Below are 27,860 nucleotides of genomic sequence, written 5' to 3'. Positions count from 1 at the left end.
TTGGTAAACAACTCATTGAAGCAAGCAATAATTGTGATTTTGTAGTTATGAATACTGGCGAACCCACGTGTATTACCCGGCCAGGATGCAAAGATTCTATGATAGATGTTACCTTTTGCTCCTCGGACGTAGCTAGTGATATAGATTGGGCAGTTTACTCTGACACACTTGGATCGAATCATTTTATGATAAAAATAACTCTTGCAATGCAGCAAATTCCGCAGGACATCACAATTCCGCGATATAGATGGAACCTAAAAGGAGCTAATTGGGAACAATATAAAGAGTTTGTGGAAGACTACTTTTATACCTTTACTGATGCAGAATATCCAACCACCAAAGAAAAATATGCATTCTTAATCAATTGTATAAATAATGCGGCACAAAGAACTTTAAAAGAATACAGACCGTTTAAGTGCAAAAATCGAACACCTTCACCTTGGTGGGATGCAGAATGTGACAACATAATTTCTGAAAGGAAACATGTACTGCAAGTATACAAAGAAAACCCCACAAAAGATAATTTTCTTGCATACCAAAAATGCATGGCACTTACTAAACGAACATTAAAAGAAAAAGCTAAAAAAAGTTGGATTGAATGGTGTTCCAATCTCAACAAAAATACTCCAACTAGCATGATATGGAAACAAGCAAAAAAAATGAATCGTAAAACAATAAACATTGGTAAGCCACATAATGATGATTTAATAGATGAGTTTTTTAATCATGTAGCTCCCCAGACTGTTCCTTTCACTGTAAATATCGAACATACGATCTTAGATAAAAAACATTTTTTGGCAAATAATTTTCACATTAATGAACTAAATTATGCTTTAAGAAATAAAAAAAGTACTGCCCCGGGTTTTGATCAAATAAAGTATCCGATGTTAGAGAACCTACCAATTATAGCAAAAAGTTTTCTTCTACAAATTTTTGATGAGATGCTTGCAGGTGAGTGCATTGAAGATTTTAGGAAAATTATAATCACACCGATTCCTAAACAAGGTAAAGACCCTAACTTGGCCCATTCTTATAGACCAATTTCTCTGCTATCATGTGTGCAAAAAACTTTCGAACGTATGATAAAACATAGGCTTGAATGGTGGCTACATAAAAAAGACCTGCTTACGCCCTGTCAATTTGCATACAAAAGAGGAGTGGGTACGCTAGATGCACTTACAACCTTAGTAACAAATATTCAAAATAATTTCTCTAGAAATAACTTTCTTCCAACAATTTTTATTGATATTGAGAAAGCATATGACACCTTAAACTTAAATATTTTGAGAAAAAAAATGATTATTGATTTTAACATTCCTAAGGCAATAGTGTATGCTATTATCGGATTATATTCAGAAAGACATGTTTATGTCAGGGATTTTAACAACCATTTATTAGGCCCAAGATATGTTTTCACAGGAATTCCACAAGGAGCTGTCTTAAGTCCTTTTCTTTTCAATTTATACACAGCTGACCTACATAAATTAAAGTTGGAAAAATATCCTTTTAAGATCATCCAATATGCAGATGACTTCTGCATTTACTGTGAAACAAAGAAGAGAGATGAAGCTTTTGGATTTTTAATGGATACCTACAACGTTGTAGAAATATGGTTGGAAGAAAATCACCTTCAGCTGTCGGCCACAAAATCAGCAGTGACCATTTTCAGTAGACATAATATTCCCAATATCGAAACATTTATAGTAAAACAGCGAGAAATTCCTTTTAAAAAGGTAATTAAATATTTGGGCATTATACTGGATCACAAGCTCACATGGAAATTTCACATAGAATATATGTTAAATAGATGTGAAAAAGGCCTAAACTTTCTGAAAATGACAACTAAAACTTGGTGGGGAACAGATGTTCAGACTTCCTTACTTTTTTATAGAACTTACATTCGCTCTATCATAGATTATGGATGTTGGTTATATGGATCTGCCAGCAAGAACTTACTAAACAAATTAAACATATTTATAAACCAGTGTTTGCGTATCTGTATTGGTGCCATGAAGACAACTCCTATTGAGCCCCTTTATGTTGAAGCACGTGAGCCTCCAATTTCTCTTAGAAGACATTTCTTGGCCGAAAAATTTTTACTGAAAATTAAACACCAGAACACTTTCCTTTATACCGAATTAACAAATTTAAACAATTATGATTTAACGAATAAATATTGGATTAAGAAAAATTCTCCAACCCTATGTGAAGCTCTTAGAGAAAACACAGTTTGTGCTGATGAAGCTATTAATTTAAAATCACACACAGATATAAATGATTTTGAAGCTCTTTTTTATAGCGTTAAATTTATTAAACCAAATTATGTTAACACTGGAAGAGCAAATAACAACATTATAACAAGCATCTTATCCAATTGGGATTACTACAGTACTATCTACACGGATGCCTCCAAATCAGAAGACGGTACAGGATGTGCCTTTTACATCCCCATGGAGAAGGTAGAAAAAATGTTCAAATTAAAAGCAAATATTTCCATATTTAGTGCGGAAGCAATTGCCATATATCAAGCCCTACTTTTTGTTTCTAACAGAGATTCCTCCGTTATTATTGTTTCAGATTCCATGTCAGTTCTCACAGCCATTAACCAACCTTTTGTTCCAACCACATACTCCAATCCCTACATAATATTAATTAAAAAATTAGTTAAACACTTTAAGGAAAATAAAAAAAATGTGATATTTATATGGGCCAAAGCACACAGTGGAATTAAACATAATGAACATGTGGACCAACTAGCCAAATTAAGTATTTATTCAGTGGATACCACAGAATTTCTACCCAGTATTTCTGATTTGGTTGCTTCACGCAAGGCAGTTTTAAAATATAAATGGAGTGACCTATGGTCTGAGTTTTGTTTTACCAACCCAAATAGATACACTTCTTTACACACAACTGTCCCTGTTGCATATTGGCACAGAACTTATAATGTCCCTAGGCGTTATATAACAACCATATCTAGGCTTAAATTTGGACATGCTTGTTTTCCTGCTCATCTTGCAAGGATTCATGTGATCGAGAGTAAAAACTGTGTGGAATGTGGAGTAGAAGGTGACCTAGATCATGTAATTTTTGGTTGTGCCAAATATAATTTGGAATCCACCTTATTATATAATAATATAGTTCGTATTACCGGTAAATCTCCGTTTAACGTTTTATCTGCCCTAGCGACTCAAAATAGATTAATTTACGATTACATAATCGATTTTTTGACCAAATGTAATATTTTTCTTTAGTTTTTACTTTTTACCTTTGTTTTATTCTAATTTATATGTTTAATCCTATTTACCGTGGCCTAGTTCTGTGTATGTTATATATTATAATGTCCTGATGGTCCCCTGGACGTGAAACGAGTGACCCATGTTAATTGTATATGTTTATGGATATATATGTGTATGTATTATTTATATTTTTTCTCTTCTTTTTGTTAAATGTTGTAAATTTATCTATTTTAGTCTATTCGATTGCAAATAACTCAAAAACTTTTTACTGTACCTAATGAGATTAAAAGATTATGTAACTGGCTGTATGGCAAACTGCCGAAGCCTTAAAAAAAAAAAAAAAAAAAAAGGAAATAGTGCGACCACTGCCAGATATTTATTTAATGTTAGATATTATAATACACTTCAATTCATTTTCAGGTTATACAACAATTCAAAGAATTTCAATATAGTTTTACTGTGATCCTTCCTAAAAATAATTTATGATAATTTCTAAACATAAAACTATAACAAATGTTCAAACAATAAGCCCTTTTGTACTAAACAGTATCCCAATCGATTGTAAAATTCTGCTCTAACATTAGCCAGAACACGTGGCGTTATTTTTGTACACTTTTTAATAATTCGCATTTTTAAGTTTAATGCTTCTATATCTGTAAATGTTTGGTCAGAATTAATTTTTGATTTTAGATGCCCCCAGATAAACTAATCATTTGGAGCTAGATCTCCCGATCCCGGATGCCGGATGCTCTTATATCGGGTATTATGCCCTAAAACATCAATAACCGTTTGCATACGATGTAGAAGGAAAAGAAACAAATTTTAAATAAAAACACTTTTTTTATCGAAGCTTTCACAAAGCTTTTCACGCTTTTTTCTTCTTTCTGGCTGGTCTGTTTGACTTCTAACCCTACGACGAAATTTATCTCAAAGATCTTAGATGATATTCAGATAAGGCTCCAGGTTGCCCATTCTAGAGTTTTAATTCCTATTTCTGCTTAAGTAATTTGTTACGATTTTTATTTCATATTCATTTAATTGATATTTTTTATTATCATGCATAAAGTCAAAATTGTCTCAATACATAAACCGAATGGAACTACTGCGTGTACTGCTCGAATTTTTATTTTTGGCAATTTATAGGGTGGCACTTTTTTTGTCATTCAGTGTACCTTCATGTAGCATGGTTAAGCTATATATTATGTTTTTATAGAATTAAACCACAATTATTAGTTGTGATTGTGAAGAAAATCACATTTTTATTTAATTATTTGAAACCAAATTTCTTCTTTATTTGGAGCTATTTCTGCAAAGTGTAGGCAAAATCTCTTCGTGCAGCAAGTCTAAAAACATTTTTGAATTTTAATTTTCCTCATAGAAAAATGGTCCAATAATATTGTGTTTAAATATTCCTAACCGGACATTTACTTTTTGACGATATTGGGTATGGCTTTCAATAATATCCTCAGGCTTTTCTGTCGACCAAATCCTATAATTTTGAACATTTGGTTCATTATTTAATGTAAATATACATTCATTACTAAACAAAATGTTTTTTTTAATTTTCTGTTTGCATTACCTCTCTCTAAAATTTTATAACAACATTCCGCTCGTCACTCGACATCTCCTTGTCTTAGTTCTTGAAAACATTGAAATTTATATGAACGGAAATTATTCATTTTCAAAATTTTTAAGACCGTGAAATTATGAATATTAAACTGGTCTGCAATGGTCCGAGAACTTATTTTTGGATTTTCTACAACTGCTGTTAATACATTTATTTAATTTTGATTTTCTAAATTTCTTGGTACCTCAGCAATATTGTTTGTATAGGTACAATACGAAATCACGGTCACAGTGATTTCAAAATTTTGTAAAATCCTTTAAATTGTTGAATGACGTTAAATTGGTTTATTGCGATATCTTACGCTAAAAAGAGAACTGAAAATTCGCGCACTATTGCCTGAGTAAAACATTTTTATTATTGCTACTGTCTCCTCAACTGAATACATTTTTAATCAACTTTATTGTTTTTAAACAATATACAATATAAACAATATTTTTATCATTTGTTTTCGATACATATTTCAGTCCTCTACAAATAGGTTTTCTTGACTTTTGGTGTAGAATAGTTAGGGAATTCAACAATTTAGAATTTTCCACTGGGTTTCCTATGGCCCATTTGATGATTTACCACCCTGTATATACAGAGTGGATTAAAATTCTGAAATGTATATTAAACTAAGGGCTAAGATTAATACTATTACAAGAATTAATATTATACTCAACAGTCTATCGATTATGCCGAGCTTTCGACTTTCGACATTCTCTTCAAATCTTCCGAGGTCTCAGACACTACTACACTGAACACTAACCAATGCATTACTGCTACTGGGAACTACCTACTCTATACCTATATATATATATATATATATATATATATATATATATATATATATATATATATATATATATATATATATATATATATTATATATATATATATATATTATATATATATATATATATATATATATATATGTAAATATATTTATATAGTCTGTCCAATTAAGTCAGCATCGTATGCAACCCTCAGATATCAAATTTACCATCAGGTAGTAGTAATTTGGAAAAAATTTGTATGTAGTTAGACATTATAACATAGTTTTCAATTCAAAACAACGTTTTATTATACAATTTTTCAAAATTGTGAAATATAAAGGTACTTTACTCCTAAACAAAATTCATAATTTTTGACATACCTTCTATAATATTGATTAAATTTGATATCTAATGGTTGCATCTTAAATTTTAGACCACCCACAACTTTTTATAAGGAATAACAGATTTTAGACCATGCCCAACTTTTTGTAAGGAATAACTTTTTTCGTAAAATTAATAATTATTAAATCTTCTCCTTATGGCGCCGTCTCCTTTCGAAGGTTGGCGATCCAAATGGCAATTGTAGTTTTGGAAACTGCTGCGCGAAAGATTTCTGCGGATGAGCGGCCGAACCATCTCCTCAGGTCTTTCAGCCACGAGTTCTGCCGTCTTCCTACTGATCTTTTGCCCTGTACTTTTCCTTCCAATACGATTTGGAGTAATTCATACCTTTCACGTCCCAACACATGACCCAAGTATGGCATTTTTCTTTTTATTTACACGTGCGACGAAGTACCTCAACATTAGTAACTCTTTGTACCCATGTACAACAACAGCAACATCCGTCTGCATATATACGTTTCAAAGGTTTATTCTTTTTTCTATTTCAGAGTCCATTGTCCAACTTTCACAGCCATACAGTAAGACAGAAAAAAGGTAACATCTGATCATTTGGATTCTAAGCTGCGAACTAAGGCCTAAAAAATGTTTTCATGCTCATGAATGCTTTGCTTGCTTGTTCGATTCTTGATAGGATTTCGTTTTTTGGATTACACTGACTATTGATATTTACTCCCAAATATTTTATGGAATTTACCTGTTCTATTATTTGACCCTTGGCATACACCTGTACGTTTATTGGTGTCTTTGAAAATACTAAAGTTTTAGATTTGGAAACCTTTAGATGCAAACCGAACATTTCGCTGTGGTGAGCTACCGCATTTATTATATTTTGTAGTTCTTGTGCGTTGCTTACTATTAAGACGGTATCATCAGCATATCTGATGTTGTCTATGCTGATTCCGTTAATCTTAATTCCGCCTTGGACCTTGTCTAATGCTTCTCTGAATATAGACTCCAAATACAAATTAAACAGTAGTGGTGATAAGACGCCACCCTGTCTCATTCCTCGTCGGATTTGTATATCTTCGGATGTTGTGTGCTCTATTTCAATTGTTGCCGTTTGGTGCCAGTATAGTTCTGAGATAATTCGCAAGTCTTGTTTGGCAACTCCAGTTGTTCTCTGAATTTCGATCATCTTTTGATAGTTAACGCAGTCAAATGCTTTTCGATAGTCAATAAAACATGCATATACAACTACATTCATGTCTCTGCATCGTTGCGTTAACACGTTTAAAGCAAAAAGAGCCTCTCGTGTTCCCAATTCGTTTCGAAATCCGAATTGGGTGTCACTCATCTGGAACTTGCACTTCTTGTAAATTCGTGTATGGATAATTCTGAGAAAAGTTTTAAGGACATGAGACATCAAGCTTAATATTCGATAATCATCGCATTGTGAGAAATTCAATTTTTTTGGTAATGCTACGAATGTTGATTTTAGCCAGTCTGTTGGTATTTAGAATATCTCGGACAAGACTAAACAAGAAAATTAGAATATCTCGGACATATTACACGTGGAGAGAAATACACCCTGCTCCGACTGATTATGCAGGGAAAGATCCAAGGAAAGAGATGCATAGGGAGGCGTAGAATGTCATGGCTGCACAACCTGAGAGAGTGGTACGGATGTACATCAAATAAACTTTTCAGAGCAGCCGTCTCAAAAAGTCCGAGTAGCTATGATGATTGCCGACCTGCGCCGCGGAGATGGCACTTGAAGAAGAAGAAGTTGGTATTTAACCCTAAAGTCTAGGCTTTTACTTTCGTTATCTGCAATTAGTTTTAGTATTTCGACATTTATATTGTCTGGGCCGGTGACTTTTCCATCTTTCTGAGATTTTACTTTGTTGATCACTGCTTCTTTGGTTATTTCTGGGCCGTTTTCATTTATTCGATTATCTGTGGATGGTGAAGAACAAGGTCTATCGTTGTCAAAAAGAGTTTGTATGTATTCTTTCGATCTCTTTAGTTTGTCTTTTGTACCCATAATTATTTCGTTATTATCATTTTTTAATATTGTTGCTTGTCTCTTTTTGTGTCTCTCTGTCATTGCTTTTCTGCACTTTTTTCTAATGAATTTTTGATTCGCTTGTATTCTATTGGGCTTGTTTTATGTTTTCGTCTTACGCCCATGAGGTCTATGATCTCTTGCGTTACCCATTCTTGCTTTTTGTTGTATTTAATAAACCCGATGTCTTCTTCTTGTATCTTTGTTATTTTTGTTTTTAGAGCAGTCCATGTTACATCAGTGTCTGTCTGTACCAAGTTTTCGATCGTTTTTATTTTTTCCTCAAGCTTGATACTTATTTCTTTTTTCTTCAGTTGTAAGATGTCTATTTTTCTTGTCACTGTTTTCTTTTTGACTTTGAGAAATCTTTTTAATCTAAAATCCGTTATAACTGGATTGTGATCGCTATGTATATCAGCTCCAGGGTATGTTTTCGTAGATTGTATGTACTTCTTATAGGTGTAATTATTAAATAGTTTCCGATATTATGCCGACTTGATTGGGCACACTGTATATAAATACATATACATAAATCATCGAGTTAAAATCTATGGAGAGGGCATCACGTGACTAAAAACGACCTCACTTCGGCCATATTGTTATGATGGTTTTGACAGAGCGTATATAATTGTTTATGTTTGTTGTTTTTTGAATATTTTTAGTTTTATAATACTTTTATAAAAACTGTAATATTATATTGTGATAGTGATACCTGATTCCACAGGTTAGTATACAAATATGTAAACAAAGAAATGGCCCGTACTTCAGAAAATAAATTAATAGTATTCATAAAAAATCTTATAAGTAAGGTAGATCGTGCTATTATTGAGAATACTCAAATATCTTCATCCTAAATATCTTAAAATTTCTTATTAACTACTGCAACATAATTATTTTTATTTCTACACAGTATTTCCATTGTGATGTTATCAAATATATAAATTGTAAAACGAACGTATCTCTTTTATTTCATACCGTATATTCATTTTACCCTTTAAAATATTATTTATATTATTATCTCTTTTAGATACAACTTGTTATTTGACTGTATTAATTTACCTTTATGTATAATATGTCGTATTTTTAGTGTTTACCGCGGGATAAATAAATCATAGTTTATTAAAAATGTATTGCACTTTTTTAGATTATGATTAAATCTTCTGAATAACTAGTCATATTTGTATAGTAGATTTAATATTATTGAGTCAGGCCCTGATCCATCGAGCAAAAAGACAAAAGAGGGAATGTAAAGGTAGTGGGGGCAAAAATATTGTTAGATAGGAAGTTCCATCTTGATAGGCCAAATTAAACAAGGAAAGAGAGTATTTTCTTGTTTAAGAAATCAAATTTAGTTGGGTTATGTTATTATTTGTCCCAACTGTCACATGAAATCTTATTTATATTGAAGTTTTTTAACAATTGTTTCACATTTTAGACTGTTATCGTTAATATTTAATTAAAATTTTCTCGTCTAAGACACATTCTGAAAACTATTTTATAGCTACTGTTAATAAGTGTCGGAAAATTTAAATTTGGCTCATTCGCATTTCCGGATATGTTCGCCATCAGAGGCCACTTTTTTGGTCGCCTTTTCATAACGATTAGATTCCCTCTTTTGTCTTTTTGCTCGATGCCCTGATCCCACCGCCATATTGGTATGATCGTTAGCCACACCTACTGATGACGTTTTTAATAAACACGTTAATTTATGCTCATAGCTTCTCCATAGATTCTAACTCGATGACATGAATGTACTTATTGTATCTTCTTTGCTATTTTGCTAGAACCATTACATATTTGACATATATGTGCCTATACGGTTGTCAGTTATTTAAAGTTTAGTTGTCAAAATCGAAAACAATAACCTAATTTTTATAAAAAGGGGCGCAGTTTTAATCATTCATATTTGTTTTGCCTAATAGATATTAAGGCGTACAAATGGCGACTAATAACGAAGAAAATGTAAAACCTGAATTGAAATCTAATACATTGAAAGATAATTTAAAAGTGCATCGATTGGATAGCGATACGGATACTAATAAATTAAAACGCGATGATGCAAAAACTGAGATATCTGCAAAAGCTGCCCCATCAGAAATTTCTGCAAAACCAATTTCCACATCAACATCACTAATAGTACATGGTCCATCAAACAGATCTTCGTCCACAAGTTCAGAGATAGAGTGGGAGGACAAAATTACTGTCTTCATTAATAAAGAAGATAAACAGATGATCCTATATGAATATGCAAATTCATTGGCAATTCAAGCATTTCTTAAAATGTGCAACTTGGGTTACGATATCGAACAACGTGAAAATGCTGCTGATATGTCCCCAACACGAACTATCCCATTCATCAAAGTTGAAAAGTGTATAGTTGGGGGGCTGGAAAATATCGTGCACTTCATAAAAAATAAGAATATAAATTTATCAGATAAATTATCACATGATCAGAAAATCAATTTGAATTCATATATGGCTTTGACTAACAATTTGAAGTTAGTAGAAATTTATATTTGTTGGAGAGATAAGACAACTTACAAAGAAGTAACTAGGTACTACATATTTTCTTATTTATTTTTTTGTTTTGCTTTATTATTCTACGTTGAAAACTCTTTCGTATAAATTGGTGAATAACGTAGTTTTCATATGGATAAGCTATTAACAGTTTGACTTCAGTACTCAAGTTTTCTTCTCTATTTTCGTCATCTTCATTTAGTCTTCAAATACCAAATACCAATTTTAATTATCAATATCCCAGTAAATGTGATTCAAAAGAAAACGGGCTTGAGTGCATTGTTTTTTCTCAGCTAACTTAACCCAATCAAACTTAACCTATTTTTGAAACGCAAACCTAACATAACATAACACTGCTCTCTGTAGAAACGAATTCCCTTTGTCTCAATCCCTAGCGTGATCGCTTTCTTAATTACACTTTTCCATAAGTTTTTATCTTTTGTCATATTAATATCAACCTCCTTTATTGATATGTCCTGCCTAAGCATCTCCTCTCAGGTCTTCTTTGGTCTTTCCCCCTAACTCCTCCTAACTCCTAGAAACTTGCAAATCAGTAAATCTTCGTATTGGTTGATTAATGTCTCGATGTTGAACATCACAGAACCATTTTAACCTATGATCTCCTTTTTGCATCAATTGGTACCACCCTCAGACTTCCTCTAATATGCCCATTCTTAATTTTATCCTTTTTTGTCCTTCCACGTATCTATGTAAGCATTCTTATTTCCGCCAAGTGCATTCGTTGTTTGTCTTTCTATTTAATTACCCAACATCTAATTCCAAACATCATTATAATTGGTTTTATGGCAGTTTTATAGAATAGTCCGTAGAGTTTAATTGAAATCTTTTGTGCTGAACACACCACTTGCTTCCTTCCACTTCATCCAACCCACCTTAGTTCTTATACATGTTCTTATACTTGTTCTTATACTTAAAACTATTACTTTTCGAATTAAAAAGAAAACCAGAGAATGTAAAATTAAAACAAAGATATTAACTAATAACCAACAAATTAATATAAAGCTCAAAAACACAATGAAGAGCAGAAGCAAAGGAATTACAACGTAAATGAAAATATCAGTGTTGACATATAAGACCGAAACGTGGGCTTTTAGAGTAAAAACAATCCACGGACTAAAAGGTACCCAACGAAATATGAAATTTAAATATCCGACTGAAAGATTAAGAATTCATAAAGTGCATTAGTAGAATAACTACAATAAGAGCCATTAGCACATCCATAATTAAAAATAAATCAAAATGAGCCGAATGTAGGTCCAAAGATGGACTGGCGAAAATACTAGGTAAAGAAGAAAAAAAGAAGATAAATGTTATATAAATATATATACATATACGTATATAAATATATATATGTATATATATATATATATATATATATATATATATATATATATATATATATATATATATCATCAACATCTTTCTCAGTCAAAATTGCGCGTTGATTAAGCCAATTATGAGTTAAATAATTATTCAGTATAGCTGGGAAGACACTTACAACTAATTCATGTTTGCTCTTAACAAAAGTGCAGAAATTATCTGAAAGTTTTATGCTTTGTGTATTTGGATGCAGTTTTATTGTACCTTTTAAAATATCCAGCTAACGTTTGGAAAATATTTACGCCGATAGATCATTTTGCACTTGTACTCTTATGTTAACGGTCAATCGAACTGAGTGAGAGAAAACGATTGATTTGAACATGGGTTAAACTAAACCGCATATGTAGAGGCCTAACCGGTAATGTCTGTCAGAAGTCACCAGACAGTAGTAAGGCAGCACCACCGAATAGTTTGTCGTTGCCATGTAAATCTTGCATACTTCAATGTCTCACAATACTGGCATACTGTGTCCATTGCGCTAATAGTAATTTTAAAATGCCCAGAATAATATTAATGTCTGACCCATATTTAAATGCAATACGAACAAACTGATTATAAATGAAATAATAAAAAAAGTAAGAACTAGAAGGATATCAAATGGCAGAAAAACCACTTAAAATAATCTGCTATGCAGATGATGCAATACTACTCTCTCAAAGTAAAGCTGATTTACAACGTTTGCTGCACAAGTTTAATATAACCGCCAGAAAATTAAACATGTTAATTTACCCAAAAAGGGCAAAATGCATGATTATAGCAGCAAATTTTCCAAGATCAAAATTGGTGCTGGAAAGTCAGATAGCAGAACAAGTGATGGAGTTTAAATATCTAGGCATCAAACTATCTAGCTACAGAAGGCTCGAAACAGAGTTGGAAGATCAAACGAATAGAGTCAACAGAGCCACAGGTTACGTGAATGAAACAATATATAGAGATAAAAATATCAAGAAACAAATTAAGGGCAGAATTTACAAAACTGCCATCAGACCAATAATGATATACTCGGTCAAAACACGATCTGGCACAGACAAGACAAAAAGAGTATTAAAATCAGCAGAGATGAAAAGCTTAGAAAAATAACTTAGACGCAAGGTGAAGAACAAGAGGGACTGGGTAAGAAATGGAACAGTAGAATGGAATGATCATATAAGGCGAATCAGAGCAGATAGAGTAGTTAAGACGGTGAATGACAGTTTCCCAACAGAAAGACAATCAATAGGAAGACCATGAAAACTATGGAACGATAACTTACTGGAGGCACATTGAAAAACAGGCAGGGTCATGTCTACATAAAAAAGAGGCAGAAGAAGAAGATTCTTCCTATTGAACTAGTGGTGCTAATTCCCCTGTAGTTCCCACAAATCTTTATGGTACATTTTTTTGAAGATCGATCTTATATAATATGATACGTTCCAGTTCGATGAGATGTTGTCGCCCTTAATCAAGCAGTCATTAGAAAAATTTTCTAACATTTCCAGTAAAATATCTGGTCCATGTTTAATCAGTTCATTGGGAATACCTCATGAAAATATGCAAATCTACTTCGTAGATTTGCATATTTTTATTCCTCTTAGTATCACTTTAATCTCAGCTACCGTTTTTTCCTCTACTCCTTCTTCGTCTATTGATCTGATTTCACCTTATTTCTCCTTTAGCTTTTAAGTTAACTTTTATTCTCTATTAATAGGGCTTCGTAATATTCTTCCTCCTTTACTACATATTAATTCTATGTTTCACTCTTATCTTCCTTTTCTTAGATTCTTTATGGTCTTCCATGCCAACGAATCCCTATTTTTCTTTGACATCTCTCTATATTATCATATTTTTCCATCGATTGTTCCTTTTTTGTCGTTGCTACCACTCGTTTAACTTATTTGTTAAATCTTACATATATTCGTCCATCTTCGGAGACTTTAGTAACTAGTCACGTTTGATAAGCTTTCTGTTTTCCTTTCTTTCTGTCCTTTTTTGTCCTTGCTACCACTCGTTTAACTTATTTGTTAAATCTTACCTATATTCGTCCATCTTCGGAGACTTTAGTAACTAGTCACGTTTGATAAACTTTCTGTTTTCTCTCTGCTACTTCTTTTTTCTTTTGACCACCATACTGGATTGGCTTTTTAAAATACCCCTTTATTTTCCAGAGATTGACTTTTTTCCCTTCATATTTTCCTATTACTGAGTCCTTATGCTTTCAACCAACTCTAGGATTAAAATCATCTAGTATACCGATTTTTTTGTTTTAATACTACTTATAGTATTTGCTAATTTAATAAAAAAAATCGTCTTTTATGCTTGGGTCGGCATCGTCACTTGGAGCATAAACTCCTACTATTACTATTTCGTGACCCTTTTTTTATTTCTAGTAAAATTATTTGTTTGCCTATCGAAACTTCCCTTTTTGCTCTTCTTTAATTTCCTTTTTCTTTTTTATTTGTTTTTGTACACCACATATTTTTACCTTATTATTATTCTTTAGTCCGTATTTTCATCTATATTTCAAGGCTTTTGATTGAAACATTTAGCTTAAGTAGTTTTTATATTTTTTAACTTGTTTCTAACACTAAATTGTTTCAACCCTTCGCCTTTACTTAACTTTGGGACTGTCTCCACCGTAAATCCATCCAATGGAGTCCAGGCGGCGTTAATAAGCGTTCTATGTGAAATGATCTACAAATGTCCACAGAATTCGATAATAATTGCACAGTTTTCAATTGCATATTATAGGTGTAAATGGAGTAATATGCACAAAAATGTTAAACTTTTAATAAAAATGCACGTCCCCTAAGAATTTACATTTAACAAGCATCCTGTACTGAAGTGATTAATTTCCTATCAAACTTTTTAATGCATCTTCTATTCTAGATTGAAAAATGGATCTGTGTACCCGTGGCCATTAAACTGGATTCATACTCTCATGAGACGAAACCAAGCGAATAAATACCTAAAGAGCTTCGAGTGGAACGATAAAAGTTTATCCGAGGTTCTTTATGAATTCGAACGCACTTGTGACGCTTTAAACCGGAGATTAGACGGAAAAACCAGGTTTTTTGAAATTGGCGATACAGAGCTTGATGCCTGCGTGTTTGGGCATTTATATGCCATTTTGTATACTCCTTTACCAAAAAATTATCTAACAAATTATGCAAAAGGATTTCCGAAATTGATCAAATTTGTAAAAAGAGTTAAAAAAGACTATTTCTAAAATGTCATTAAACTTTTTGGAAATAATACTTAGTTGTTAATCTAAAGTACACTTTTTATTATCTATAAAGGGAATTTACCACAATTTTAGTTAAAAATACGTTTATTTTGACGTTTTGACTTCTACTTCGGAAATCCAGTCCAGTCCTTCAGTAAGCTAGTCGTCAGAGATTCTAAAAAGTAGACGAGCAAGCTGGATTTTGCTGTGATTGTCAATTTTAAGCCAAAAAGATGTAAAAAAGTTTGCTACTGCTAACCGCGGGCTTCCCCATTGTACTCCCCCCTCGTAGGGGAAAAAACGGAAAATATCGATTTACCAAGAACCTGTACGCTGTAGAAAAAATGTTTCAAACAAGAATTTCACCTGAGATAATTTTGAACAAGATATTAATTAGCACTTTTTGTGTAAATGAACCGTTCTCTCAGAAACAACGCTTGAAGCGATCGGCGATTTTGAATGTCAGTTACTCGCGCGAAATCAATTTTTTAAATAAAATTTGTATCAACTCCACGATAAACATTTAATATATAGTATAGGTAAAAGTTTATGGTCGGTATGGACCTTACGTGAGATGGAGTGAGAAACACCTGTTTAAAAAGAGGTATATTAGGCCCGCCCTTTAAATCGCCGAACATGCATGAGTGGATATAATAAAAAAGGGGAAGTTCAACATTGCCAAACTTATTTGAGCAATATTCTAAGATAATCAAATTTGGGCGAAATGGATTTAAATGGCAGCTTACTGTTTTTTATTGGGAATATGCCACAATTTTACTTTACAATAAGTGTAATATAACATTTTAATTTCCACTTCGGAATTCGTTTTATATAAATAAAATTTATTAATGATTCGTATTTTAAGTACGATTTCCGAATTAAAAATCTAAACATCAAAATAAGCTTATTTTAAAGTCAGATTGTGCCTTATTTCCAATAAAAATAATAAACTGCATATAACGCCACAATAAAAAAACTTCATACAAAAATATTTGGCAACGTCTCCTGTCGCGTGGTCAAAGCACCGAATCAAAGTAGGGACACAGGTAACGAGTAGAGGTGGGTCGTAGAAGTTTTTATCGTTAAGAGCGTAGGCGCAAAATTTCGGGCTAATGCTTTTTAAATCATTCTTTTTTTTTTCGAATCCTGAAAAAACTAATAAATATTTTTGAAAAATTTAAACGCAGAATGAAAGAATACATTATTACTGAGGGCCGAAAATCCCTGAAAACTTCTATAATAATTATTTTAATAAGTTACAGGGGTAAAAAAAAGAGAAAATTTAGTGTGATTTTGAATTTCAAATATCTCATTCAAAAAAACTTTGTTTATTCTAAGGGACTTTCTACTAAACCAGATTTTGAACATGTGTTCACATTTACAATACTTTATAAATATAGTGGTTAAGTTAGGATATACATGGCGATGCTTTTTCCATTATTGTAATGGACTCTCAATACAGGTGTACGTTTAGATGAGTCATGTCCAATTAATTGATCAAAAATACACCATGGACTTAAGTCATCTTTATTGGTTTCTTTTTCTTATACTGGTTGATTTTCAATAGTACAATCTTCTTTTTCTTTTTTTTTTATAGAAGTAACCAGCTTCTTAACTCTTTCTTTGGTTTTTTACCTGCATTTTTATCAGAAAATCCCTGCACTTTAAATCGTGAATCCATAAATGTACATAATGACAATGTGCCACTCTGTTCTATCCCTCTAAATCTTTTTGCTAAACCCGATATTACTAACTTGCAGGCAGCGTACCATAACAATCACTGAACTATCCTTCAAGTATTTTTGGCCACTCATTGTACTTGTTATTACTTTAAAAGGCCGTAAAATTTGGGAAAGTTGAGAACAAATAATCCAGTCTTCATTATTTAGATTTGGTCTAAGTCTAAGTCTGTATTAACTAATACCAATGTGGAATGGATCGCCTCTTCTAACTCGGCCATTCTTTTTAACATGTAATAGGTGAAGTTCTACCTAGTTTTCACGTCTTGGATTAGCCGTTTGAGAACTTTGTTATGTTGTAGTTGATACTTTAAAAGCCTTTCTGAAGATAAGGTACTTTTTTGAAATGTGTTTTTTGCCGAATTGTCGAAAAAACGACACGCATTTAAGTGCGTCTTTTACCCATAAATTTAACGTATCAGCAAAACAATTTAAATGTTTTCATTTCAAAACATCTTTAATAGCTTTCACCATATTTGAGGCATTATCAGTTACCGCAAAATTTATTTTTCGTTTTAGACCCAACTGATTAATAATTTCACTAATTTCAAAAGCGATGTTTTCTGAATTATGGTTTCCAGAAAAATGGCAGCAGCCTAATTAAACCGTTTTAAATTCTAAATTTTCGGTTAAATATTGTCCTGTTAATGCGATGTAACTCTCAGTTACTCCAGATGTCCAGAGGTCAGTAGTAATGCAGATATTTTCTACTTGTGATCTAATAATTTGCTCAGTTTTGATATAATATTCCTGAAGTAATGAACCTGACAAAGTTTTTCTTGTTGGCGGTTTATATCCAGGAAACCACCCTGCAAACTTTTTAAAAGCTCGTTCTTCAACTATGGAAAATGGATGAAACGAGTCTTTGCATAGGTTTAGTAAATCCATATCTATTTGTTTTTCGTTCTAAACTAATATTTTTATTAATGGAAGTATCCATCACCTTCGAAAATGCAGGTCAATCGTAAATCGAAACTCATTCATTAATCAAAATACCTAGTTATTTTATTTTCAACGTCAACCTATAGCCCGACTGTCCACTGTCCCGAAAGAGTCGCATGTTATTTTTAGTTTTGTAGTAGTCTCTCAGATCAAGAAAAACACGGTTATCAAGAGAGGAACACGGTTAACAAGAAAAGTGGAAAAACTTATGTTTTTAAATGTCAATATAGACGATTCGCGATTTAATAATGCGTAATTTAAATGTAAGTAGTATTTACTATTTGTATTGTTTAATTTATTTTTCAAGTTATAATAAATATATCATTCGTTAGTTTCTTTCACTTCAATACTTATACACATAAACGATAATAGCCAATATGTTTGTTTGTGTACTCGCTTATTTGAAACAATCAACTAGTTACTAGTTTACGAAAAACGGTTCCGATAAAAATGTCAACGATCCACCTCTAGTTACTTGGGTATAAGGTGGATCGGAACCAGAGATATGTAAAATCTCTGATCGGAACTCGATCGGAACTAATCGTCTCACTAATGGGCAATAGGCGTCTATTAGAAATATGGAGGGGAGACCAAGGGGAAATATGATTGTTATCTTTGTCTATTCGCTGAAAATATGATTTTATATCTGTGTTAGATATCCTGTTAAATTTTACTATACCGACCATAAACTTTTACCTACACTGTATTTTGATCAAAATGTCCTATAGACAAAAATGAAAATATATTTAAAAGAGGAAAAGTGTAGCTTTTTTGTTTAACTTTTGCATTTTGCAATTAAAGTAAGTTTCTATAAAGCTGTTATTTAAATAAAGCTGGTGCGATTTTGCTATTTTTTATGATTCTCGTGAGATCAAAAAAATGTAGATCGGTTGCTCTGGAATTTCTAGGCTTTTAAAGACTAGACCTATAAGATTGAATTTCGATTTAGAATTTTGGCAACAAATATCAAGCATTTAAAATACGTCTAAAAACGCTGAATTTAACTTTTCACATTACAAACGATACCACGTCATGGAAAATCTTTCAGCGAAAAAGGCATAGATTTTCGATTCCAACCATATTTTGGGACGTTTAACACGGAAAATTAAAGCCGAATGTTTCTACTAGTAATTGCATATAGTCTTTTCATGCAAGCGAGTCCTGGAATTTCAATTGAAGCCTTCAAAAACAATGTGCTCCGTTTGAGTACTGCTAGCGCATTATAATTCCCGCAGCGGCATTATATTTTAAATAAAACGTTTAAAACTTTTTTTTCCGATTATACAAGTACGTGTTTTACAACTTCAGCTACAAATTACATTCCATGCCGTCTTCCTGGAAGCATTCTACGTGAACTGAAGGTTAAAATCATCGTTTTTTAGACCTATTTCAAATGCCTCATACTTGTTTACAAAACTCAAAATTGGAATTTTATGTTATATGTTTAAAGATTATGCTCTACCAATGGATATTTCACAGCGAAAGGTCAATGGAAGTAATACATTCTATTTATTTCATGAGAATGGTAAAAAATGGCAAAATCGCCCAACGTTTATTTTTTTAACAGCTTTATAGAAACTGGCTTCATTTACGATAAAATTCAAAAATGCTTACAAAAGTTGCACTCCTGATCTTTAAAAGACATTTTGATTTTTGTTGATAGGATACTCTTCTCAAAAGATATCGAATTTTTACCAGCGAGTTGATAAAAATTTTATTTAAAAATCTGACATTCAAAATCGCCGGTCTCTTTAAACATTGTTTCTGAGAGAACGGTTCATTTTACACAAAAAATGCTAACAAGCGTTTGTTTTTCAAAATACTCTCAACTTCATTTCTTATTTAAAACATTTTTTCCGCAGCGTACAGATATTCTTGGTAAATCGATTGTTCGAAAGTCTCACAAAATAGTCAGTAAGTATATGGTTATTCCAAAATTATTTTACCTGTATAATTTCTACTTGAATTTCTGGAAAGTACGCTACTGTTTTCTTTTGTCAAGTTTATTAGGGTACGGTAGGACAATAGATGAGTGTTTCCGATATCTGTAACATCAGATTCCAGCTTTCTTTTTCTACTCCAAGTCACTTAAAAAAACATTGATAAACAGTCGCAAGCCAGCTGTTGTAAGATACAAGAACTCACAGTATCGTCTCTCTCCTGAAAGACTTTAAGATAGTCGCAAATTAGTGGTGCAGAAGGCACAAATTCTCGCGTGTCTCATCTCATCTCGCGTATATGTACTAGCTGGACAAGGATATCACGACTCAGAAGGTTTAGAAGTTACCTTTATCAGTAACAATAGATCCGGCACTCGTGAGTGTACGTTTAAGCTATCTACATTTCTCGGAAAACTAACGGAGCTGTAGTAACGTAACAAGTTGCTGCATATCTAGGCAAGAGATACCCAAGAACCTGGCAGATCAGGTAAGGGCATATGTCTTATGAGCTCCTATAGTTTTTTACCGGTAAAGGCCTGAAACAAGAAAATATCAGATTGTATTAGTGTGCGGAACGTTATATCGATACATTATCGTAGTTTTAGTTTCCGGTCATTTTTGATTAGTTGTAGTATATTATATTTTTTATTGTTATTTAGCTGTCTTATATATTTACGTATCCCTTTGATAGGTTTTATTTAGATAGAATAAATGTGTTATATTTACCTCTTTTTTATATTTATTGGGCAAGATCCAGGCCTTTTAGGAAGCAGTCTCGGTGGTAGTACCATTCGAACGAACGCATTCAGCCGCATGGCATGTATCGGTCTTTGTCGCAATTGAGTAACGATTGAAGATCGAAAGTAATGGGAGTATTGGCTGTGGGATTTTGTTCTGGTTCAATCGGCGCGGTCGGCGGTCGATCAATCGATTTTTGTCACCGCACGATCGGATCGTTATGAACTAGCGGGATTCGGTCGTTCAATACTTCGAAGTGACTGAATCAAAACGAACGAGTCAATCGCGATTGATACAATACTAGCTGGTACATTACGTGCACAGCTAATTATCTATTCTCAGTGAACCAGCACCTATAGAACCTTACATTAATTAATAATTTCATACAAATGGGGTCTATTTATCGATCAGCCCACCTGATTTCCGTTTTGCCCCCTAACGATGGTGGGTTGTAGGGGGAAACCTGGGGGTGGGAGTGGCAAACCTTTTTGCATCTTTTGAATTCTAAAATAAACTTGACGACTGGACTATTGTTCTTACAGTGCAAATTAATCAAATTATTTTGTTTTATTTGCATTGTGTACTGTGATACTATCAGAAAGTGATTCATGCAATTTGAAATTAGGTATTTCGGCAAAAAAGTTCATCATTCACAAATTTTTAGATTACTATTTAAATAATTTAAGCCACAATTAAAGGTTAAAATACGTTTATTGACGTTTCAATTTCCACTTCGGAAATCGTTCTCAAAATACAAACATTAGTAAATTAAACAAATTTTGTTTTTTTTTGAAAATGCACTTTTTGCACTAGCAATTGTTAGTATATACACTTTTTTATGTTAGTATTAAATATATATAAATATTAGTAATTTTTCATTTATTATTCTCAACACGTATCTGGTTAAATAGCTAAGTGCTAAAGCCACAATAAAATATATATTTTTTTACAATACAATATTTAGATAATCATTCAAATATCCGTCATCCACAGAATTTCTTGTTAAGCGGTGTCCGAGTTATTCACGTTTATTTGTTGTAATAATGTTAACAATATCCATTAACTAAAAGCTAACTTACCTCTGGTAGACATTAAAGATTCATCAAAGAGCCTCGCCATAATAAGTTTAAGGTTGTTTGCCTCAATGATATAGTCATCATCAGACAAGTGGCCTGGATTTACTAATAAGTTTGACTTTCTGAAAAAATAATTTGGCTGTTTCTCTAATAGTAATTTGGCTACTACTTTGTCCAAAAGTCGTAATAGATGAGTCGATAGGTATAAAGGTGCCCATGATAACATATCGTTAATTGGATTCCTTGAATTACATTCCAAATCTTCTAGTAAGATTGTTAGTAGGAGATATTTAGACAGAATTTTGTAAGATACCTAAAATTTTAGCTAGTATTTAATAATGACTTCACTAACTTTCAAGACAAGTGCAACACTGTAATAGTCGCATAATTTAATATAAAAACAGAACGCAAATATTTTCTTCTTGATATGCCTATCCCTGACGCGATTATCATGGCAACCTTTATCTTGGCAGCAACGGAGAAAAGTTGCATAGATGTAACTAGACAGAGAAGACGTAACATTGTAGCATTCTTAAGGTAGCGGCATATTATCGTGCATGTATAGTTTCCGGCACGTAGCGTTTCGAGTCCAGCAATTGGACTGGTTCATATTTTCATACACAGAACGTTTAAGTTTAATTCGGTGAACTCGCTTTTCTAGACAAAAATTATGTGCAATTGCTCTTCTACTTAACGATGAAGAAAGAAAAACTGTAGTAAAAAGAAGGTTGGAAGTATATTTAATGCTAAGAGACAGGAAAAAGGAAGGTGAATACTGAACTTATTACAAAGAATTAATTGGTGACGATGAAAAATATTATGGACATTTTAGAATGAATAGGATTCAGTTGGAATATATTTTAAATTTAATTACACCTTTAGTTAAAAAACAAAATTCTACATTTGACGAAGCCATACATATAAAACCATAGAGTATTTTAAAAAAAGAAGAGGTATCACTTCCGTGCAAAAGTCCTAATTGTTTATCACTTTGGTGTTTAATTGTCACAAAGCAATAAAAACACAATGCATAAATGACAAAATAGCCTCGAAAATTATTTTTTCAAATACTCTGTATCAAAATCAAACAAATACCGAAATAAACAACAAGGGGAAAACGACGGACATCTAATTCACATTATTCGTATCAACCGGTTACGACTCGTAACGTAGCCGTCAGCATCAGTAAAATATTGTTTTCGAATATACTGAACGGAAACGTTAGGTGTCTGAAACGCTATGTTCCTGACAGTGTGAATTGTTCATATTTAAAACCATTTTATTATATTTTTCGGAAACTAAACACTACGTGCTCGAAACGTAACGTGCATGATAATATGCCACGAACTTTACTTTTATACTCATGAACATATTGCGGCTTTTGAAGAAAGTCCTCATCCAGTTGAAGGTGGTTCTAGCTATTCCAGTGCGCGTTCTTATTTCCTGGTTTTTGGTCTATTCCTTATATATTATGTTGCGGAGGTAGTTGTAGTTCTTCACTTTTTCTATTAGGGTTTGGTTGACTTACAGTTGATCTTATGTTATCCTTTTCTTGCTAATTTTCACAAGATTTGTGTTCTTTATGTTTATATTGAGTCCGTATTGTTAACTCTGGTACCTGATTTTGTTTAGAAGGACTTCTAGGTTTTCCTACTACAATGGCATCATCTGCATATCTGACGTTACCCAATTGGTATCCGTTAAGTAGTATACTTTTTTAAATTCTGTGCAAAGCGTCGCTAAATATTCTTTTAGAGTAGAGATTAAAGATTAGAGGAGAAAATACAACCTTGCCTCACGCATGGTTTTACGTATTCTGGTGTTCACCTTCAATTCTGAGATTTGCGGTTTGATTTCACTGGAAGTTTCCGATTATTCTCAAATTTTTTGTTGTTAATTCCTGCTTCGTTTAGTATTTGCATCATCTTGGCGTATTGTACTCGATCAAACGTTTTTTCATAATCAATTAGACATGCGTATAAATCGCAATGACGTCTCCCCATCTTTGAAATAACTTAACCCAAACTAAAAAAATATTAACTTTATTAAGACCCTTTTAGGCAAAGCGACTGGTGTCTGAACGACATTGGTAAAGGAGACGCCCCCTTAATATTTAGGATATATTTTTTAAGATATGTATTTTAAAGAATAGACCTTAAATAAGTACATAATTTTTGCGACCTAATAGTATTCGTATTTAATTGATGGATTCGACCGTTACTTGATGGAAATTCATTTTATGTAACAATAAAACACTGAAAACTTTGTTTTCAAAACTTCCACAAAATTTATTATAAATTCTTATCACTACAGCTGTTTCGGCTGATTGCCTTTCTCAAGTGATCTGTTTTTGGCATGGGTTTACACTTTATAGTCTCTAATGAAATAGGTTGAGGAGGGGAGAACTGTTTGTCTCAAGCTGGTCATTCAGAATTATATCTGTGTTTTTTAATTTGTTGATTTCCATAGATTCTAACAAAGATAGCTTAAGGCCTTTATTTTGAATGTGGAGAATTTTAAATTCGTCATTAAAAGAACGATTATGATCTAGAAGGTGAAGTGCGTATGTAGAATCTGTTTTTCTATTATTGAAAACCCTTTTATGTTCTGCTATTCGTTTATTAAAATTTCTACCTATTTGACCAATGTAAGTTTTTGGTCAGTCGCCACATTTAAGTTTGTACACACCACTGTGTAAGTGTTTTTTATGTTGGCTCTTGTTGTTTTTAATATATTTGCCTAGGTTGTTATTTGTTCTGCAAGCTGGTGTTATTCCTTTCTTTTTTATGTGTTTGGCTATTTTTGTTGATATTTTGCCTGTATATGTAATCGAGCAGAAGGTACCAGTACCTTTTCAGTGTTTTCAGTGTTTTATTGTTACGTATTCGTATTTCATTGATAAAATAAATTTGCTTTAGGTTTCTATTTGTTTATCGAATTCGTTGCCTATTTTATTGTTATTCGCTTTGTCCGACTTGCCTTGAAAATAAATCAATTATTTACGTAATTAGTTATTTAGTACCTGATGTTTTCTCGTACCTCTAGATCGATCTATATCATCTAGAATGAGATACATCATATCGAGTACAGTCCTTACAGTACTATTGGTCCCATAGTGTAACAAAATCACTTGCTCAGCTGCTGGTACTCTGATTTGCCATGCGGAAGAATGAACCCCAAAACCAACAAGATAAGTTCCCTAAAAAATTATATTTAATATTATATTACACAAAATATTTAAACACATATATAATATATAATATAAAATATTACAAATGTGTATATAAAAGTATGTATTTTAGTGGTTTATATACTGTTATATCTTTAGAAACTAGTAATTATTGTGAAAGATTGTATGGATTTTTTAATATACATTTGAGTTTGATATATTTGAGCATGATATTGAAGCATAGACGTTGACAAAAGCAGATCTACATAAATTAGAAGTATTCGAAAGATGGTGCTACCGTAGAACGCTACATATACGGTGGATAGACCTTATTACAGAAGAATAAACAAAGAACAGGAAAAATGCGAATACTAAAAAAGAAAACTGGAGTATTTTGGTCATATAATGAGATGCAAGGTCTAATAATGGAGGGGAAAATAAAGTACAATCGCAACATAAAAAGATGGGGAGTTTCTTGGCTTAAAATTTAAAGGGAATGGTATAATATGAGTTCAATTCAATTATTTAGGGCAGCTGAGAATAAAGTTAGAATCGCCATAATGATTTCCAACCTCCGATGGAGAAGAAACGTTAAGAAGAAGAATAAAACCGTAGAACGTAATTAGAGAAATATTTAGAAGTAAATATTAAGTTACTCAATATATATTTTATTAAACTTTCATTTTTGACCTTTTTACAAATGAAACAAGGACAATAGTAATCCCAACGAAAAGGCGGTTATACAACATAAAAGGAGACTAAAATTGACGTTAAAATGGGTGTATACCTAAAGGCTATAGCGGGATAAGATGGTCAAAATGGCACTATGCTCGATTCAGTTTTGGGTCTGGCCATTCGAAAGGAAATAATTAAAAACTCACTCAGTTAAATTTTCAAGTCCCTAGGTGCCTCTGGAGGTTCGCTATGGGCAAAACGTATTTTTTGAAAATTTTTTTTAGACGTTGTATTGGTGCAAAAAATCTGAAAAAATTCATGAAAGTGTGTTTTAATAATACAAAACTGATTTTTTTCAGATTTTTAGCTTGAAAATTAAGCCCAGGAAAAATATTTGAAATTTTCAGTGATATTTTAGGTTATGTCGGAAATTTTTGGCCAACTTTAAAATAATATTTTTTTATGGGTTTTTTCCCGTTCTTTCGAATGGCATATGTATTATTATCATTTTCAACGTGGAAATGCCTAAAAATCGAAAAAACTGCTGTTTTTGGCATTTTTCTGAAGTTTTTGATTTATAACCTCAACAACATACACCTAAATTAATGATAATTCATATTTTTATATGTATTCTTACCTTTACAATCGAAATAAGCTATTAAAACTATTATTTTTTTTTTCCTACAGCATGCTCCAAAAACCGTTTTTAAGCTTTTGCAATATAAACTCTAAATTCAGTGTCTAAATGAATGATAATTTACATTTTCACATGTATCTTTCCCTTTACAATCAAAATCGGCTATTCAAAGCATTAGTTTTATCTCACAACATTCTCAAAAACCGAAAAACCGTTTTCTCCATGTTTTTACTACATAACCTCAAAAGATTCTGAAAAATGAATCGTGAATTAGAACGCACTTGTACACTCAAAAGTTGTGGAATTTTAAGCTAGCGAATATATCTATATACGTGATATTATATTATATAATCGAGCATGGTGCAATTTTTACCATCTTATCCCGCTATAGCCTTTCATTTTATTTTAAAGCAAAACTGCTTATCTTTCATCGATTTTAATTTCAAAATATATGTTTTATTGTTTTTTTATTTTATTCAATTGGCAACATACGTTGATTCTTGATCTATTTCTTGAAATATATCTTGATAATTTACCGTTTCTGTTGCTTGGTGATACAGCAAACAATCTGAATGGCCCAAGGAAATTCTTGAAGGAAAATCTGTTGACGACGGCCAAGAATCTACCCCGACACCAACAAGAATTGTGACATCTATTGTGATGTTTGATAAAGCTGGTGATAAAAACTCGATTTTTAATCTAATGCCACTAGGCTCATCTACTATGGCGAGTCTAAAGTCTCTTGGATCTGGAAATCGTGGAATATTTCCACCTGCAATAAAACGTAATTAAAAAGTTTAATCTCTGTATTATAATTTTTTACTGGTTCTAATATAAATTTTTATTTTTATTTTTCATTTTTATTTTAAGATCCACTAGATCCAAAGTTTTCTTTTGAATTGATACGATACAACATATAGGTATAAAACTTACCTGGACCGTAGTAAACGTGTTTATCAGGTGGCACTTTTAAAATATTGTAGAGACTATAACTGTCGACTACTTTTCCTGGTATTCCACAAAGGACAGATTCGTCAACGTGCAGTGGAGTACTTGGAACTTCTTTAGAAGCGGCTATGGCAAGTAACTCCACTAGACGAGCTTGAACTTTATCCCTGAAGTTAAAAAAATATATAAAATTAAAAACATTTTGAAGCCCATGAATAAGTCCAGGCGGAATACATGGGCTTTTCACTCGCCCATGTATTCCGCTCCAAAAACACAAACTGGAGATCGAAAATCAGGGTTTACAATACTATTATCAGACCAATAGTATGTTAAAACATAGTATGATAAAAATAAAAATAAAACAATAGTATGACAAAACTAAAACTAAAAGTCTTCGAAAGAAAAGTCGTAAGGAAGATATTTAGACCTATTAACGAAAACGGAGTATGGAGATCCTGGTACAACCATGAACTCTACCAACTGTTCAAAAAGGCATCGATCTCAGAATTCTTTCAACTTCAGATACTTCGATGGGCTAGTCACGTAGTGAAAATTGAGACCAACCGATGGTTAAAAAGAGACCTAGATAGTAAAATGCAGGGAGCAAGACCAAAAAGAAAGCTACAAAAAAGGTGATTTTGTGAAGTGGCAGCGGACGCGCAAAATTTACTGTTGTCCGTATTTCGTCATTAAGTAGCACGTGCTTTATTCAGGATACATGACTATGCTAATCATCACATTTAAAAAATCATCAAATTTAACCTAACCCTTTACCGCATCACGTGCCATAAACAAACCAAAAAAAAAAAATTTTTAATGTCTTAACTCAATTTTTGTCGTAGCTGCAT

The 27,860-nt window shown here is 32.3% G+C and overlaps 2 protein-coding genes across 3 annotated transcripts in view; one reads left to right on the top strand and one right to left on the bottom strand.

Moving 5' to 3' along the window:
• LOC140432508 (uncharacterized) overlaps positions 1–27,860 on the bottom strand; it is an 83,423-nt gene that overhangs the window by 32,420 nt on the left and 23,143 nt on the right. For both annotated transcript variants that reach the window (XM_072520434.1, XM_072520433.1), the window contains exons 4-7: positions 26,998–27,179; positions 26,601–26,836; positions 24,606–24,782; positions 21,587–21,896 (exon numbers count right to left, since the gene is read on the bottom strand). In XM_072520434.1, coding sequence (XP_072376535.1) covers positions 21,587–21,896; positions 24,606–24,782; positions 26,601–26,836; positions 26,998–27,179 — 905 coding nt within the window. The remainder of the gene's footprint in view (positions 1–21,586; positions 21,897–24,605; positions 24,783–26,600; positions 26,837–26,997; positions 27,180–27,860) is intronic.
• On the top strand, positions 9,851–15,162 carry LOC140432509 (metaxin-2-like). The gene is made up of 2 exons (XM_072520435.1): positions 9,851–10,583; positions 14,812–15,162. The coding sequence occupies exons 1-2, from the start codon at positions 9,967–9,969 to the stop codon at positions 15,149–15,151; spliced, it is 957 nt and encodes a 318-aa protein (XP_072376536.1). The 5' UTR covers positions 9,851–9,966; the 3' UTR covers positions 15,152–15,162.

This window comes from Diabrotica undecimpunctata, chromosome 1 (genome assembly GCF_040954645.1).
Source record: "Diabrotica undecimpunctata isolate CICGRU chromosome 1, icDiaUnde3, whole genome shotgun sequence".
Taxonomy (NCBI): domain Eukaryota; kingdom Metazoa; phylum Arthropoda; class Insecta; order Coleoptera; family Chrysomelidae; genus Diabrotica; species Diabrotica undecimpunctata.
The sequence above is the reverse complement of the archived record's forward strand: the minus strand, read 5'-3'. Positions and strand labels throughout refer to the sequence as shown.

Coding starts and splice junctions, on each gene's coding strand:
- LOC140432509 (XM_072520435.1), top strand. CDS start 9,967: ATGGCGACTAATAACGAAGAAAATGTAAAACCTGAATTGAAATCTAAT. Junction 10,584..14,811: donor ACTTACAAAGAAGTAACTAG/GTACTACATATT, acceptor CTTCTATTCTAG/ATTGAAAAATGGATCTGTGT.